General features: G+C 50.3%; 1 protein-coding gene across 5 annotated transcripts in view; it reads left to right on the top strand.

The window, feature by feature from the left end:
* The window catches only part of CAMKK2 (calcium/calmodulin-dependent protein kinase kinase 2, beta), a 31,888-nt gene extending 15,389 nt beyond the window's left edge, over positions 1-16,499 (top strand). Inside the window, exons 7-16 of one of the 5 annotated variants that reach the window (XM_008570458.1) lie at positions 645-666; positions 811-899; positions 2,046-2,245; positions 2,856-2,909; positions 4,942-5,015; positions 5,113-5,200; positions 6,272-6,400; positions 11,194-11,294; positions 11,797-11,839; positions 14,298-16,499. In XM_008570458.1, coding sequence (XP_008568680.1) covers positions 645-666; positions 811-899; positions 2,046-2,245; positions 2,856-2,909; positions 4,942-5,015; positions 5,113-5,200; positions 6,272-6,400; positions 11,194-11,294; positions 11,797-11,839; positions 14,298-14,468 — 971 coding nt within the window. In that variant the 3' untranslated portion in view covers positions 14,469-16,499. Of the gene's footprint in view, positions 1-644; positions 667-810; positions 900-2,045; positions 2,246-2,855; positions 2,910-4,941; positions 5,016-5,112; positions 5,201-6,271; positions 6,401-11,193; positions 11,295-11,796; positions 11,857-14,297 lie in introns of all 5 variants that reach the window. The other 4 variants (XM_008570462.1, XM_008570460.1, XM_008570459.1 and 1 more) reach the window with 4 other exon arrangements.
* Positions 16,500-17,256: the final 757 nt, after the last annotated feature.

Raw genomic sequence — 17,256 nt, 5'->3', positions numbered from 1 at the left:
GCTGATCACAAAGGGTTGGAGCATTGGGACCATATTATCCAACAACCCTTGGTCTGTAGCCTGGCATAGCCTTACAGTGTGAACACAGAAGAGGTCATTGAAACCTGTTCTTACAGTCTCTTGGATAAAAACTTTCCTAGGGTTCTGAAGACCCCATTGGCTACTACTTTGGGCCTTAGTAAATTGCCGTTTGGGTTTTCCTCTTAGACCTATTTGGCATGAGGTGCCTGAGGACCTAGGTCTGATTAGAGGACATAGTTTAACATCAGTCATATCCCTGGAACCTCCAAGATTCGAGTGGAGGGATTGAGAAGGAGTCCACAAGCTGTCTCCACCTGCCTCCTTTCTCTCCTGCCTTGTTTTCTGTGACCATTGGCTCCCAGGCCATTTTGAGCACTGGGAGTAAAGCCAGGGTGGGGTCCCGGGGAGGCCACAAGTCTCTGTTCTTTGCTTCCTGATGGGAACTTAGCGAAGCAGGGCCTTGAGCAGCTGTGGTTTGGTGGACCGCTCCTCCCCCAGCCCCCCAATATTAGTTTCTCTGCCTCTTGCTGTTTCTAGAGGTGGTTGGGAGCTGGGGAGGATGATGAGGGAGATGGATTTCCAGTTTCCGGACATTAACAGTGTACCCCTTTCTTTCCCTACAGTGTTTGAACTGGTCAAACAAGGGTGAGTGTCTCAGCTCCTGGCAGGTGCGATGCTGGAAGCTTCTCGAGCTGCAGAGCTGAGCAGCATGGTGCTGGGCTCTGCCGGCGAGAGATAGGGCAAGGACCGTGGTCCGCTCTGCGTTTCATGCACGTGTCGACCTTGCAGGCCCGTGATGGAGGTGCCCACCCTCAAACCGCTCTCCGAAGACCAGGCCCGTTTCTACTTCCAGGACCTGATCAAGGGCATCGAGTACTGTAAGCGGGGCCTGCGGGAGGACTCAACAGGGGCTGGTTAGCATTCCGAGCTGGTGGGTGGAAAGAGGAAAGTGTCTTATTTCCCTCCTGGAGTGCAAGGAGGTGAGCGGGGGAAAAACTGTGTGAGATACAGAATTGGAGGCAGCCATACAGAGCAGCCATCCTGGGGCCGTGTCCCTGGAGAACAGAAACCCTTCTTGCCACACAGAGGAAGGAAGAGCAATAGCAATAGTGACCATTTATCCAGCACTTTCTGTGTGTAGCAGCACTGCTGGGGGCCCTGCTTGCATTGTCTCTTATCCTTCCCAGCAGCCCTGCGATGGGCATCCTGTTAATCTCCTGGAAACTTAGTTTCCTCATCTGTAGAATGGGGGTAAAGAATCTGTCCCCAGGGCTGAGACAAGCCAGTACACATTAGTGGTTATGATAGGCAGGTGTCCTTTCTGCTTTTGGTTGTGAAACATTTTGATTTGTATCCCTGCCTATCACATAGAATGGTTGTGAGGCTGAACTGGGATAAATGTGCAACACTTAGCACAGGGCTAGGCCCCTGACTGGGCTCCTATTACTGATATCATCGTCTTCCTCCTCCTCCTCCTCCTCCTTACCCCAGGAGTGGCAATTGGGTCTTCCAGACCATAGGATTGTCCTCTGCCATTGGCTGGCATCCAGGCAGGAACAGTTAGCCAAGTCCCCAATTCTGCTTTGTGGTTCACACTTCAGATCATCCTGCTCCAGTCATTGCTGGTTTGGTGAACGAGTTGAGTGTTGACCATTGGTAAATGAAACTGCGTTTGATTGTCATGAGTCTCAAAGCTCCTAGCCGGGAGCCAAGCTCAACAAAAACTTTCTGTGTGCCGCCACCTATGACTTGGACTATAGTAGATGGTTATGAAGAGTTGGTGTTTCACTCTTCATTTTTGAGAAAGGGGGTAATTTCCTTGAAGACACTCTTTCCCCCTTATCTTTCAGAGCATGTGGGTGCCCAGCAGGTTTGGGGAGGGGAAGGTTGGGAAAGGCTTAGGGCCATGGGAGACGAAGTGCCAGAGGGGTGCCACGTGGTGTGTCAGGGCCATGTGGCCACATGGAGGTCCTCATGGGGTTTTCCTGCCCCGCCCTTCTGTCTGGTGTCTACCCCACCCCCAGTACACTATCAGAAGATCATCCACCGGGACATCAAGCCTTCCAACCTCCTGGTTGGAGAAGATGGGCACATCAAGATTGCCGACTTTGGCGTGAGCAATGAGTTCAAGGGCAGCGATGCCCTCCTCTCTAACACCGTGGGCACGCCTGCCTTCATGGCTCCCGAGTCGCTCTCGGAGACCCGCAAGATCTTCTCTGGGAAGGTGGGTCTGGCCTTGTCTGAGCTGCTGAGTTCTGCCTGCATTAGGTTTCCTTTGGTTGTAAACAGTAAAAATCCAAGCCAAACTGGCTTAAATGGTAATCCATTGGCTCATAGAGCTGAGGAGTAGGGTCCATTTGGCTTTGGGCTTGGTTAGATACTCGTCCAGGGACTCACACAGGAATCCATCTCCCTCCATCTTTCAGCTCTGTTTTCCTGAATTGGTTTCCTCTGCAGGTGGGTCAGCAGTTCCAGGCTAATTTCTATCAGTTTACAAACCTAAGAAGAAAGAGCATTTCTCTTTCTGATTAGCTCCAGCAGAACCCCTGGGATCAGCTCTGATTGGCCTAGTGTGGGTCACGTGCCCATCCTTGAACCAATCACTGTGGCTGTGGGAAGCAGTACTCTCATTGTCCAGGCCTGGGTAATGTGCCCACCCCTGAGGACAGGGGACAAGATCACTGCCCCCCCTGCCCCCCAACTCCGTGGACTGAGAGTCAAGAAGAGGTGGTTCTCCAAAGGAAAGCTGGAGCATTGGATGCTGGACAGGCAAAAGCAGTAGGTGTCCTTCATTGTCCCTTGTCCCCTCATGCAGAGCTCTCTTTTTCTTGCAGGCCTTGGATGTTTGGGCCATGGGTGTGACGCTGTACTGCTTTGTCTTTGGCCAGGTAACAGGGTGGGGCGTCCTGTCTCCTGAGCGCTGTTGGGTGGCCTTCTGGCTTAATAGTCACCCTTCCAGTTATATCATTTTATATCCATAGCTAGATCTGAATATGAAAAAGGATGCCTTCTTAAATGTACGTATCTTATATGAAAATCATATCTGTAGAAAAACGACCTGTTAAAACAGGAGGATTGGCAGAGGCACTAGAGTTTGTAAATAGTTGATGAATTTAGGGTGAGGACAGCACGTGGCCACTTCTCCCCACTCTTGAGCTCCAGACAGACATCAGTCATCATTAACTGCACTCTCTCCTCCTGAGCTGGATGCTGCTTTAATGCTCTTTCACCAGAGTGTTTCCGGAAGCTATTGTCAGAGGGGTAGAATTGGAATGAAAATTAAAACCCATTTGGCATTATTGATTTAGGGAGTGCTGTTTTGTCTTGGTGTTGTTGATCTTTTGTTGTTGTGTGGATAGAGGCTCCCTTTTTGACTCTGAAGTGCAGTTTGATTGCGTGAGCAATTAAAGCATGGGTCCTCTCCTTTCATGAGCTTGTGTTCTTATTAAGGAAAGCTTAAGACCCTGGTTCCATGAAGAAGTGAAGTAGTTTATAACTATCCCCCTCCAGCATTTAGCTAGAGAAGTCAGTCATGCAGCAAAGTTGAAAGAATTGTACAGTAAGACACCCACATACCCACCACCTGGGTTCTGCCATTGACATTTTACTGTGCTTACTTTATCACATGTCTGTCTGTTCACTCCTCAATGCATCTTATTTTTTAATGCATTTCAGTGTAAGTTGCCGATGTCTCTACACTTCCTTCCAAATGCTTCTGAGTGCAATCATTTGCTAGAGCTCAATGTTCCTGGTCCTTTTTTTTTTTTTTTTTTTTTTTGAGGGCAATTTACATGTAGTGAAATGTACAGATCTTAAGTGTTCTATTCATAATGAGTTCTGTCAAATGGATTTAGCAGTGCTACCCAACTCCTATCTCAAGTCACTGCTCTTAATGAAATAGTTTTCCTGGGACAGGAGTGGACCAGGTAGCTTTCTGCCACTTTTTCCAACCGTCATAGTGCCCCATGTAAGGTTCCTTTTTCCAGCACACATAACCAAGCTCCTCCTAGGCCAGGACCCCAGCTGGGTGAGAGCATCAATTTGTCTCCCAGGAGGTGGTGCAAAGACTGGGCTTCAGAGTCAGTTCAACCCAGTCTTCCTTTGTTTTTCCTGGGATGCTTTTCTGAACTTTTGTTTTTCTTGTCTGTAAAATGAGAATAACATTTCTTATGGCTTCTGAGTGGATCGATGGAAATAATTCAAGTATTCATTAAGTCAGCAGGTATTTACTGAGCCCCTACTTTGTACCAGGAATGTTCCAAGGAACCAGGAGTCAGCAGTGAGGGAGGCAGACAAAAGTCCCTGCCCTCTTAGAGCTGCCGTTCTAGCGGAGGAGTTACACAATAAAAAATAAATACTGCTGTAACACCAGGGATAAGTGCTATGATGGGAAATAACGTGGCCAGCGTGGGGGGTGTGGGGGGGTCTGTTTTAGATGGGGGCTCAGGGAGGGCCTTCCTGAGAGGGTGAGCTTTGGTCAGATCCCTGAACAATAGGAGAGAACAAGCCATGCAGCTATTGGTGGGAAGAACATTCCAGGCAGAAGGAACAGTGAATGAAATGTTGGTCAAAACCTCAGTACAGGGCCTGGTGCAGGCTGAGCCCTCTCAGTTGGTGGTGTGATTGTCCACCTGGCAGGTGGGCAGAGAGGAGCGCTTGCTTTTGTATAGGTAGGCAAGCTGAAGCACAGCTACAGTGGTGGGAAGGGTTCTAGCCCTCCTAGGGCATTCCTGGTGCTTCTAGAACTTGGGGGGAAGGAAACTGCTCTCTTCCTAAGCTGGGCCATGGCTGTTGATTTCACCACCACAATTCACATGGAGTGGCCAGCACAGGTGGTCCCTGAAGGACAGATATCCTTGAAGAGCAGGGGTCCTTGAAGGACAGCCATTGACCACCTCTTGTCCTGGCCTCTCTTTGCAGTGCCCTTTCATGGATGAGAGGATCATGTGTTTGCACAGTAAGATCAAGAGTCAGGCCCTGGAATTCCCAGACCAGTGAGTATCGCCTGTCCATCCTGCATCATCTCCCTCTCCGAGTCCTCGGCCGACCTGTGTGTTTGTCTCCTATTCCTGATGTGTCTCTCACCTCCAGGCCTGACATAGCCGAGGACTTGAAGGACCTGATCACCCGTATGTTGGACAAGAACCCCGAGTCGAGGATCATGGTGCCCGAAATCAAGGTATCTGGGGGCCACTGCTGGCCCCACGGGGCTGGCACCCTTGGCTCGGCCTGTGTCAGTGCTTGGAACTGTCTGGCTCAAGCTGCCTCGGCCAGGCCCCACACCCCTCTGTCTGCAGCGTCATGCCCTCTTTGGCACTGATGCCCTCCCATGCCTGGGGCCTCTGGCTGCTGGGGGCTGGCGAGGGGTGGGAGGAGGATCTGGGTGTTGTGCTCACTGTGACAGTGGGAGTGGGATCTGTGATCGACCAGCCGGGCAGCCTGCGCTTACTCCTGTTGGCTTGGGCCGATGGCACCCATCCCTGCAGACTGGTCAGGGGCTCCTGTGTGCTCCACCCTGACTGTCTGAGAAATTGCAGTGAGGGTGGGAGCGAGCAGTTTAACCTCCCCTGCCTGCTGAATTCCACCCTGTTGCGGAAAGCACTAGTAAGAGAGACTCCTGGACACCTCCCCCCACCAACTAATGCTACATGCATACATCTGGCCCTTTAAGAAATCTACAGGGTTGCGTGGGGACCTCCAGCCACCTGGCTAACCAGCATTTGAAGGTGTTTTAATATAAGGCAGTCCTGAAAGTCACGGATAGGGCTTGGACCCCAGGGGTAGGTAGTGGGAGGCACACCCGTCTGGGCCCTCTCCTGAGTGTATCCTTCTAGCCGGTCTCACTGTGTGTCCTTGAGCCTCTGTTTTTCCTGTGAACTGGGGAGGATGCTCCCTGCTCTGAGCTGAGCCTTCCAGGCTTCGGGGAGAGTTGCCGGGGAGTGGTGGGAGCTCTTTAGGCAGCCAGGCGAGGCAGATGCCAAATTCCAGTCACTTCTGCCAAGACCTGGGGCCAGGTGGGGAAGCGGGCCGTGCACATCTCAGCCTCGTGGCTCCTCCTATTCTCTGTCTCTGTCTCTCCTCACGTCCTCCCATCTTGCCAATGCTGCCCTCTGCCTGGCTGCCACCTCCTGCATTCCTGAACACAGGCCTTGCCTCTCCCTCCTGCATGCCCTCCTCGGCTCTGCTCACTGGCAGGGCCTTCTGGGAGCCATCCGTGCCCATCCCTCACCCCTCCTGTCATTCGTTGAAGCTGCACCCCTGGGTCACGAGGCACGGGGCGGAGCCATTGCCATCGGAGGACGAGAACTGCACGCTGGTCGAGGTGACCGAAGAGGAAGTCGAGAATTCGGTCAAACACATTCCCAGCCTGGCGACTGTGGTAAGGCGGGATGAGCCACTGACCGAGAGCAGGAACTGAGAGAGCCTGAGGTGGGGCCGGCAAAGACAGGGCCAGGACCTGGGGGCACTTGGGAAGCAGATGTGGTCCTGAGAGTAAGGAGATGGCCAGCACCACCTTTAGTCCACAGCTGTGGCTGTTGGGCCTTGGTCATACATCAGGCCAAGTGGCCCCTGCATCTTCTGAGCCAGGTCCCATGTTACCAGAGAGGGGGGGAGCCCCTATCTGAGGATCATACTGCCCCTTGTGGAATTCCTGCTTTCAGAGCATGTCAGAGAAGAACCAGGAAGAGGACCAGGCAGGAGTCAGGGATGGGAGCTGGAGCTGAGATCTCTAAGATGGGATTCCCACTGGCTGGACCTTCAGTCACAAGAACGGATGGCCTAACGTGTCTCCGTCTGCCCATGTGGGCAGCTACTAGGGCTAGGGATGGGAGCCCCCACTTTACATGCCTCAGAAAGTTCTGCCCATGTCTTGAGGGTGCGATTTTGCTTAGGAGCTACCAATCCTTTTGTATGGCCTTGAATTTGAGTCCTGACCCAGGAAGAAGGAACCAGAATGTGGATTCCTCAGGCTTAACCTCAGAGACTCTGGGAATCACCCAGTTGCCAAGCCACTGCCTACGAAGACATCTGGCTCCAGGAGGGAGCCCAGGGCTCAGGAGTCCAGGCAGCAGTCCTGGGGGCTGCCCCACCGTGGCCACCTGGAAAGCCCTGGTTGTGTTTGGCCAGTAGGCAGGCAGGCTCCTGGGCATTAGGAGAGACCCGTGAGACTACCCGCAAAGACACAGTGTCCAGCCTCAAGGGTCGCCCCCTTGAGGAGCCCAAATGCTGGCTCTTTCTCTTCCAGCTTTGCGCCTCTCCCTCCTGCTTGCCCACACACTTCCTTTCTCCTCCTTCCAGAACCTGAGCCCTCAGGCCCGGGACATTCATCCACATCCTCCTCCCCCCTACCCCCATCTGGGGCCCCTGCATGACCTTCTCTGTTAGACACACCCACAGCCGCTCACCCTTCCTCATCTGCCACTGCACCCCCATCCTGCGCCTGTAGCAGGAGAGGCAGCCGGTGTCGGACTCTACACCCACCGTGGGTCATTCTGTTCTAGGCTCTGGATGTCCTAGTCCTGAATCAGTCCCCCCCCCTTCGCTCCCCAGCTCTCAGCTGCAGGTTCTTGGGAGAAAGCTTCAGACCCTGGAGGTCTGAGTAGGCATTTGATATTCAGGAACTGTCCCTTGAACATGGAGTGGTTTCTCAGGCCTGTGCTGGGAGTGGGTGTGCGATGAGCAGATCGACATGACCCTGCAATTCTGGAGAGGCAGAAGCTGGCAAACCACCAGCAAATACATGCACAGTGCAAGTGAGGTCACAAGCTGCGCCCCTAGTGGAGGGACGCTTGGCCCCAGGTGGTGGGTCGGGAAGGCTTCCTGGAAGAAGTGGATGGACCCCGAGGGAATGGCAGAGAGGGTGGAGTGGGGAACATGCTGGCAAGAGGAATGGCATGTGCATTGTCCTCTGGTGGCAGAGAACTGGGCCCACGAGAAGCTTCCAAAAAGCCAGGGCCAGTGAAGCAGGGAGGGTGGAGGGAAGGTGTGCCGAGATTTAAATCTTGATCCTAAGAGCATGGAGGCTCCTGCAGGGTTTGAATTGAAGTACCACTGGAGCAGGGAGGGGTGGGCAGGGGCTGGGAAGCAGACTGACTTGGGAGAGAATTACGAGGTCCAGGCACCCTCCATGTGGTTGTCATTCAGCAGATACTCACTGAGCACCCAGTGTAGGATGGTCACAGGGTTACAAAGGGGAGCGAGGTCCAGGCCAGCCCTTGGGGGCTGCCAGCCTCATAAGAAAGGTGCACCCAGAAAGAGAATCACTCTCTTGTGCGATCAGAGGCCAGCCTGAGAGGAGCCAGAGGTGGAACTCTTTGCAGAGACAGGGCTTCTCCCACTGATTTGACAAGGCTGCAGTGCAGGGGACAGGGCAGTCGTACCAGAGGTAGTGACACCTGCCAAGGGTCAGAGGACAGAGGAACCACTGAGCACCTGCTGTGCTGGAGACCTAGGATTGGCTGTGACAGCCTCACCAGGAGATGTGGCCTTCATTCTTGAAGTCGGCAGATTTTCTTTTTTTTAATTGAGGTGAAATTTGCATAACAAAATGAACCATTTTAAAGTAAACAGTTGAGTGGCATTTAGTACATTCACAGTGTTGTGCAATTATCACCTCCATAGTTCTGAAACATTTTTATCACATCAAAAGAAACCCCCCACCCATGAGTAGTCTCCCCATTTCTTGTCCCCTCAGCCTCAGCAACCACTAATCTACTTTCTGTCTTTATATGTTTATCTATTCTGGATATTTCATATCTAGAAATTTATATATATTTTTTCAATTCTAGAAAATTTCTAGAAATTTCTAGATATTTCAAAGCATATTTTTCTGCTATCTGTGGATTTGCCTGTTCTCGCTATTTCCATTCGTAAATTAAATCAGTGTGTGGCCTTTTGTATCTAATTTCTTTCACTTAGCATGATGTTTTCAAGATTCATCCATTTTGTAGCATGTGTCAGCAATTCTTTACCTTTTCTTTTCTTTTTGGCAACTGGCCAGTACAGGGATCCAAACCTGTGACCTTGGTGTTATAAGATTGCACTCTAACCAAATGAACTAACAGGCCAGCCTAATTCATCACTTTTTGGACTGAATAATATTCCGCTGTGTGGGTAGATCACATTTTTTTTATCTGTTCTTCAGTTGATGGCCTTTTGGGTGTTGACAACTTTTGGTAAATCAGTGTTTTTTTAAACGCTTATTTTTCTTCTTAACAGCAAATCCTTAAAAAAAAAAAAATATCGGAAACCCTGGCAATACACAAAACAGCCTGAAAAGGCACCACACTGTGGTTGAAGGTGGGGTGAAGGCCAGAGTCTGGCTTCTCAGTGACCCTTTACGGGGTCTTGAGGCCATTTCCTTTGAAAATTCTTTCATGGGCTACAGCAGCCAGAAACATCACCAAGGGTGACTGGCTTACTCCCTTCCTTCAGAACTTCCTGGGCTCTCTGGCCAGCAACAGGTTGATTTCCAAACTCATCTGGGTGAGGGATTCTAAGTCAGGGAGTGAGGGTTTCAGAAAGGATGGGGGACAGATTAGGGGAAGAGGTAAGGTGAGGACAGGGAGGCAGAGGAGAGAAACTGAGCAGAGGCTGGGGGGTGTGATGGAGGAACAGCACGTCTTCTCAGAGGATCCTCCTTCTCAGGCAGGTGTCTGCCCGGCCACGCTGTGGGCCCATCCTGTGTTAGGGCAAGGCAGGGGGACACCAAAGAGTGCCCACTCTCAGCAGTGGGCAAGGCCAGCCCCTGGCATCTCAAGACACAGAAGGACCTTCTAGAATCTCCGAGCTCTTTCGCCCTCACACCACACCAGCCTGTGATCTGGCCATCTTTGGTGTCCTAGGATGTTTCCCCAGTTCCTTGACAGATGTTTCCGAGCCTCAACTGAAATGCAGCCCCCTGAGATGAAGCAGCCCTTGTCCGTTGCTGGTGGGAATGTAGAATGGTTCAGCCACTGTAGAAAACAGTCTGGTGGTTCCTCAAAATAGAATTATCATATGATCCAGGAATTCCACTCCTAGTACATACACAACAGAAGTGAAATATTTTGTGTAGAAAAACATGTCCACATAAGAATTTGTACATGAGTACTGGCCAGTTGCCAAAAAGAAAAAACAAATTGTACATGAAGGTTCATAGCAGCAATATTCACAATAGCCAGAAAGTGGAAACAACCCAAAAGTCCGCCAACGGATGAATGGATAAATAAATTGTGGTCTATCTATACAAAGAAGTACGTGGTATTTCAGAAAGTTCATGGAAAAATAGAATTAAAAGATAATACAAATCTTTCCATGAACTTTTGAAGTACCCGTGTATTATTGGGCCATAAAGTGCTAATGCATTCTATAGTGTGGATGAACCTCGAAAACATCCTGCTAAGTGAAAGCTTGACACAAATGGCCACTTATTGTATGATTCCACTTACAGAAAATGACCAGAAGAGGTAGATCTATACAGACAAAAAGAGTAGTGGTTTGCCAGGGGCTGGGGGGGAGGACCGGGGAGTGACTGCTAACAGGTATTGGGTTTCTTTTTGGGGTGATGTAAATGTTCTGAAATTAGATCATGGTGATGTGAATGTACTAAAAGCTATTGAATTGTATACTTTAAAATGGTGAATTTATGGTATGTGAGTTATATCTCAATTTTTAAAAAGCAGCCCCCCACCCCCAGAATTGTACCAGGAAAGCAATAGTTTGTTTCTCTTTGTGGTGGTTGTAGAAGGCTTCTACTCAAAATAAAGGCCTGGATGAGACAAGTTGATGGGCCAGGAGGGCACATCCAGTGATGGCTCAGGTGAGACTGATGGTACCAGGTGTGCCCAAGGGACGGTGCAGGCCAGCTTTCCTGGAGCACAGGGGCCTGTGGAGGTTGGATAGGCTGGGACTAGATTACAAAGGCCTTCAATGTCAGACCAAGGAGTTTGGACTTTCTCTTGTTGGCAGCTGGGGAGCTGTGGGAGGTTTTGGAGAAAGGGAACGGACCAGGCAGACTTCAGATGGCTTTGGCTGGTGTGTCCTGGGTGGGAAGGATGCCACCCAAACAGTTTCCCTCAAGGGCCTGCCATCAGCCACCAGCCTCAGGGGAAGGAAGAGGGAGGACGTTGCCTGGAATCTCCTCTACATGGCCGAGCAGTCACTTGCTGCCTCCTCTTCTCTCCTCTTCAGATCCTGGTGAAGACCATGATACGGAAACGCTCCTTTGGAAACCCATTTGAGGGCAGCCGGCGGGAGGAGCGCTCATTGTCAGCGCCCGGACACCTGCTCATGTGAGTGTCCACCTACCTTCCTCCCAGGGTGGGAGGGCTGGAAGCCGAGCTTGGGGCAGCCCTGTCCAGACCATTCTGCATGGGCCCATCCCTGCAGTGGCTCCATCTGGAAAGACTCCAACAAGCCCCCCCACATGCTGGGGAATCAACCACCGCTGGCTTTGGTTTCCCCCTATCCTGGGCTCAGCCCACCTTCTTCTGCTGACAGCCAGTCTACACTGAAGTTTTATGCACTTTAACTGGGAGGTTCTTGACAATCAGAATACACTTCTGTGGCCCAGAAGCATCAGTGCTTGGTGCGATTTTAGGCCCCATGATGGGCAAACAATGTAGTTTCACTCTGGGACCCTACATGTCAACTCACCCACTCACCAAGACCACCCTGGCACCGGCTCTGTGAAGCTGGTATTTTGGGTCTGAGTGTCTTGGGTGCGGGACGGGCATCCCATGGATACCAAGGGTCCCTTCTCACTTCCCTTTTCCCTCCCTCTGGCAATTCCAGCAAAAAACCAACCAGGGAGTGTGAGCCCCTGTCTGAGCCCAAGGTAACGCCTGTCTGCCTGTGCCATAGCCTCTGCCGGGGCCTGGGGGCGGGGGCAGCTGCAGAGCACGGGGTCTTCTCCACCCAGGCGGATGTGCCTTGCAGCCCGGGATGCTGTGCCCAGTCTTGCCACAGGATCCCTAGACCCGGGATTAAAACGAGGGGCATCAAGGGGCTTGGACCCGCTGGTGGGCCGTGCATGTGGGCGGGGGCTTTGGGTGCATGGCGCTCCACCTGGAATGCCTGTGAATTCACCCAGATCTTTAGACCCAGGCTGGCCCCCACAGACACTCAGTGCACGTCAGTGGTGTGGAAGCTGCCCTGGGGCTGCCCTGGCTCTAAGTCTGTGTGGTCAGAGCATAGATTAAGCTGCTCTGCCCTGTAGCTCCTCACTAGGGGCCCTCCAGCATCCACCCCTTCTTCCTAGATGTGTTAAGACCTTTCGAAAATAAGTCCCCTTTCAGCCTGTTGCAAAATGGGTCAGTAGGATCCGGACCTTTTTCTTTCTGGTCAACCATCCTTCCAAACACATACCGAGGCCAGCATTGCTAGCACCTCCCAGGACAGATGAGAATTTTGTCTCTAAGACTGGGAGGGCCTGCTTGGCATCCCTGCTGCCATCATCCCCCAAGTGCCTCAGCAGGGGAGTGACCCCAGTATCCTTCCCACTGAGCCTGACTAGACCACCTGACTCTCAACTGGGAGCTCTAGGCAGCCATTGCTATTTTTAAAAAATAGCCTGAGATATAACTCACGTACCATACAGTTCACCCATTTATAGTGGTACAATTCAATAGTTTTTTAATATATTCACAGTTATGCAGCCATCATCACAATCAATTTTAGAACATTTTCATTAGCCCAAGAAGAAACCCTGCACCCCTTAGCTACCCACACCTGACTCCCCCATTCCCTAGCAACCACTAATCTACTTTCAGTTTTCTACAGATTTGCATATTCTGCACATTTTATATAAATGGAATCATACAATATGTGGCCTTTTGTGTCTGGCTTTTTTCAAATAGCATCATGTTTGTGAGGTTCTTCCGTGTCGCAGCATGTGTCAGATTCATTCCTTTTTATGGCTGAATGATATTCCATTGTGTGGACAGACCACACTTGGTTCATCCATCATCCTTTGATGATTGTTTCCACTTTTTGGCTATCACAAATGAATAATGCTGCTGTGAACATTGTGTACAAGTGAAAGCCATTTCCATTTGTTAGGAGTTGGCCGCCCGTACCATAGGACCCAGGCACTTATATGGTAATCTCTAAGGGGAACACTTGTTTGGGAATTATTTATGCTTTTGAGAGAAACCTTGCCTTCCAGAGTAGAGCAGGGAAAATAGCAATTAGCAATCAGAAGCTGTCTTCAGTGGCTTCTGAAGGCTGCCCCAGTCCCCCTGCCTTGTTCCGAAGCATCTCTGTAGGCACATGACCTGGTGGCCCGCCTTGGGTTTGTACTCGCAGGATGACAGGGAGTGGAAGCTTAACGGCTGGCCTTTACTTGGCTTTTCTTTTCTCAACTTCTGTTTTAGGGTCAGCCAAACTGGAGCTGCCTCCTGTTTGTAGCAAGTCTGTTGTTTCTTTTTTATTGTCATTGAGGTGAAAATTGCAAGACACCAACAGACTGAGATTGGTCCAAAGGGACCTTCACCTGTAGTCCTTCATACTGCTCCTTCATTCCCTCACCTGTAGTCCCAGCGAGGCCTGGGGATCCCCTGCCCTCACCCCGGGGGTGGGAGGCTTTGGTTATAGGAACTCACGGAGTTTATTCAGTCACGGGGGGCTTGGACTAAAGGCCCACTTGCTGTCTGCAGGGAGACCCAGGCCGTATGAACAGGCAGCTCGGAGTGCAGGAGTTGAGGGCTGACTTGACATCTGGCTCTCTCCTCCTGGGGAGACTTTACCAGGAGGAGATGGTCTTCTCATGGGCCTGGGTGTGGGGGGCTGGGGCAGTTGTCGACAGTCATTTCCTGAGGGCCAGTTGTGTGCCAGGCCATACTGGGGGGCCCTGCTCACTGTTCCCAAGCTCACCACCCTCTGAAGTCAAGTGTCACAGTTCCTGCCCTGCAAGAGTTCATAGCCTAAAGGAGAGGGAAAATCAAGATACCTAAAAAGCCTCAGAGAACAGGTCCCACAGTGAGGCCCCCATACTTGAGATCTGTGCAATGATTTTAAGTGTTACGTGGACAGTTTTGCATCTGTTTTATAGTGCCTTGCTATTTTTGGCAAATGATGCTGGTCTTCTATTTACAGAAGGGAGGCAAAGTGTCCCTTGAAAAATTTCTGTGAGCAAGAAAAAAGGGTGAGAATCTAAAAGAACAGGTGAAATTGGTCACGTTCCAGGTGGTGCAAGATGGCACCACTGGGCACATGGGGCCCAGATGTGGGAGGCTGGGGCAGGGCCCTGCCATGCTTCTCTGAATCTTAATGCTGGTTTTCTGTTCGCTGAGCAGGAAGCAAGGCAGCGAAGACAGCCTCCAGGGCACCGACCTGCCCCTCGCGGGGGAGGAGGAAGTGCTCTTGTGAAAGGTGGTCCCCGTGTGGAAAGTTGGGGGGCCCCGGCCCCCGGCACCCCCGCACACATGCATCCACTACGGCCTGAGGAGGCAATGGAGCCCGAGTAGCTGCCTGGATTGCTCGACCTCGCATGCACGGCCTTGACGCCGGGCTGCTGCATCCTGTGTTTCCATAGCAGCATGTCCTACGGAAACCGAGCACGTGTGTAGAGCCCTGATCGTCATATATGGTTATTTGTCTTTTCCTTTGTTGTTTTAAAGGGGACAAAAAAAAAAAAGACTTGACTCCATGACGTCGACCTTGGCCACTAGCTGGCTGAACGGGCAGGTGTGAGGAGTTGCAGACCCAAACCCACGTGCGCTTTGGGACAGTTGCTTTTTAAAACATTTTTATGCCAAAAATCCTTCATTGTAAATCCAGAACCATGTCAGATATACCGAGTGAATGTGTGTGGGGTTTGAACATTGTGGAAAAGTGAGCTGAAAACTCCAGTGGTATGAGGCCACAGAGTTAGTTACTGCATTGGAGAGGGAGTGGAAGGTTAGGTGTGACTCCTCATGCAAACCCCAAATCATGGAACCTTCCAGAACCATGAACTCCAGGAGTCAGAGTAGGGCTAGCCCTCAGTAACTGCAGGGAGCTTTGGTACAATTTATTTGTAAGAAGTACTTCTTAATTTTTTATGAGTAGAATTGTAGTCAGGAAGACAGAAAGGGCTTGAAGTTTAATTGCTCCTTGAAGGGGATTTGCCAACCTTAGAAGGGCATTGGGCAGCTGTGGTGGGAAAAGTTTCGCCTGAAGGACTGAATGAGTTCATGACAGCTGCTCAAAGCTGGTTTCTGAGACAGTTAACTGAGCTCTAGTGAATCTCCTTGTTCAACTACAAAAAACTTCAGGGTAAAATCCTACACTTCCATGTACGTTACATGGCTTAAGATGAAACAAAAAAAAAATTTCAATTCTCTAATAGACTGAACTCTAGTTCAGAAATTATTTAGAGCTTCCAGGATATATTTCAAGGCTTCAGGCATGTGATTGGAGTTAGAGCCAGTGAAACCTATGCCTGTATGTTAGTGGCTTAGCTTGTTTATAACCTGTGTATTCTAGAGACTGGTAAGGTTTTGTTTGTATATTAAATACTAGCTGATTGTTGCAGTCAATTAAATACCCAGTTTCTGGAGGGACGGTTGGGAAATACTCAACTGTGACACAGATGGTCATCCTTACTGTCATGTTGATAAGTTTTTGTTTGTTTTTTACACAAAGAAACACCAAAGACAGTTGTGGAAAGGACCCACCCCCCCATGGAAAGTATAAGCAGAGACAGCTGTAAACATAAAGCAAGCATTAGAACTACCACTCTCTCGGAGCACAAACATTGATTTTTTTTAAAAGCCGGCCCTGTCAGGAAAGGGGAGATGCTGTTATGAGCAGCTTTTCCCAGTGGGCAAAAAGGATGCCCATAATGTCTTCCGTTGCTGGCTTATCTGCAGGACCAATTTGGTGTAAGTAATCTGTGGCCTGCACTTACGGCCTTGAAGGAAGCACAAATCCTCTATCCACCTTTCTCTGTCCTTTTCCACCTCCCCCATCCATCCCACAGGTTGCAGTGGCTCCCAGAAAGCCTTATCGAGCCCCTCGTTGGCACTTGGGGCTGTAGAGGCCGTCTCCCCATTGGTCTGGCCTCTCCTGTGAGGTAGGGCTCCCGTCCTCCCAGCCTTTCTGGAACAAGGAGAATTCCCGCACAGTTAGATACACAGGCCTGGCCTGTTGCGCTCTCCCATCTTTCAAAGGGGAGCTTCACGTTGCTGAGTGGAATCAGCATGACCTCCACTTGCTTCCAAGGTGCTAGGGAATGATTCAAGGTTGTTTGTTCCCATCTTCTCTCCAGCTTTACAGGCTGAGTTCCATTGGACTGCTGACTTTTTGTATTCTGTGATTTATTTCATGCCCGATGCTTCTGTTTTAATTCCTGATCCTTTCTACTATGCATTTTCCTTTTATCAGGTGTACAAAGTTGAATACTGTGTATTTATCACTAAAAAGTACATGAACTTAAGAGAAAAATAAGCCTTTAGTGTTTTCACAGATGTTTAGGCTTCTCTGTAAACTTGAAATAGACAGCAAAATGGTGCAAAGCCTGGGCCTCTTTGGGATCATTTTGTTGGTGGCTGTTTATTTAGGCCGTCTGTCCTGATGTCTGTTTTCCTTTCTTAGGCTGACCTTAAGGTCAAATGCCCAAGTCACAGCTAATGCATTCAGCAAATCCCAAATGTAGAACATGTCCTAGTACCTCACTACTCAGGGTGTGGTTCCCAAGCCGGCAGTTGTCAGTGTCACCTGGGAGTGGGTTAGAAATGCAGATGTCCAGGCTCGGTTTAAACATGCTCCCCAGGTGACTCCTCTGCACACTGAAGTTTGAGAAACACTGCTCTACTAGCAGGCAGGTAATTGCAAGGCTAGGTGGAGGCCAGACAGGTTTGTAGACCCAGGAGCAGTTTTAATCACATTGAACATGTCTTATGGGGCAGGTGTACTGTGCTTCACCCACAAAGTAGGTATTAACCCCATTTTATGGATCATCATCTGTGAACTGAGGCTCAGAAAATTTAAGTCAGCTGTCCAAGGGCTTGAATTGTTAACAAAGCCCCCAAACTCAGTCTCAGTGGTTGCCGGTTTTCATGGCTTCTGGAGACTGTTTTAGAACTGATGCTTCTCCAGGCCAAAGGCTGAGGGCTCCCTGCATTTCAAGTGTGAATCTAGCCCATGACATTGCTTTCCTCGCTTTGAACTACATTTTTCTGTTATCAAGGGACAGCAGACGAAGTCTGAAAGATTCCCATTCCACTGCTGCAGAAGTACGTTGGAATGTTGGCCTTTAAGAGTCAGGAGCAG

This window comes from Galeopterus variegatus, unplaced genomic scaffold, assembly GCF_000696425.1.
Source record: "Galeopterus variegatus unplaced genomic scaffold, G_variegatus-3.0.2 Scaffold604, whole genome shotgun sequence".
NCBI lineage: Eukaryota > Metazoa > Chordata > Mammalia > Dermoptera > Cynocephalidae > Galeopterus > Galeopterus variegatus.
Note: the sequence above shows the minus strand (reverse complement) of the source record. Positions and strands in the feature narration are given on the sequence as shown.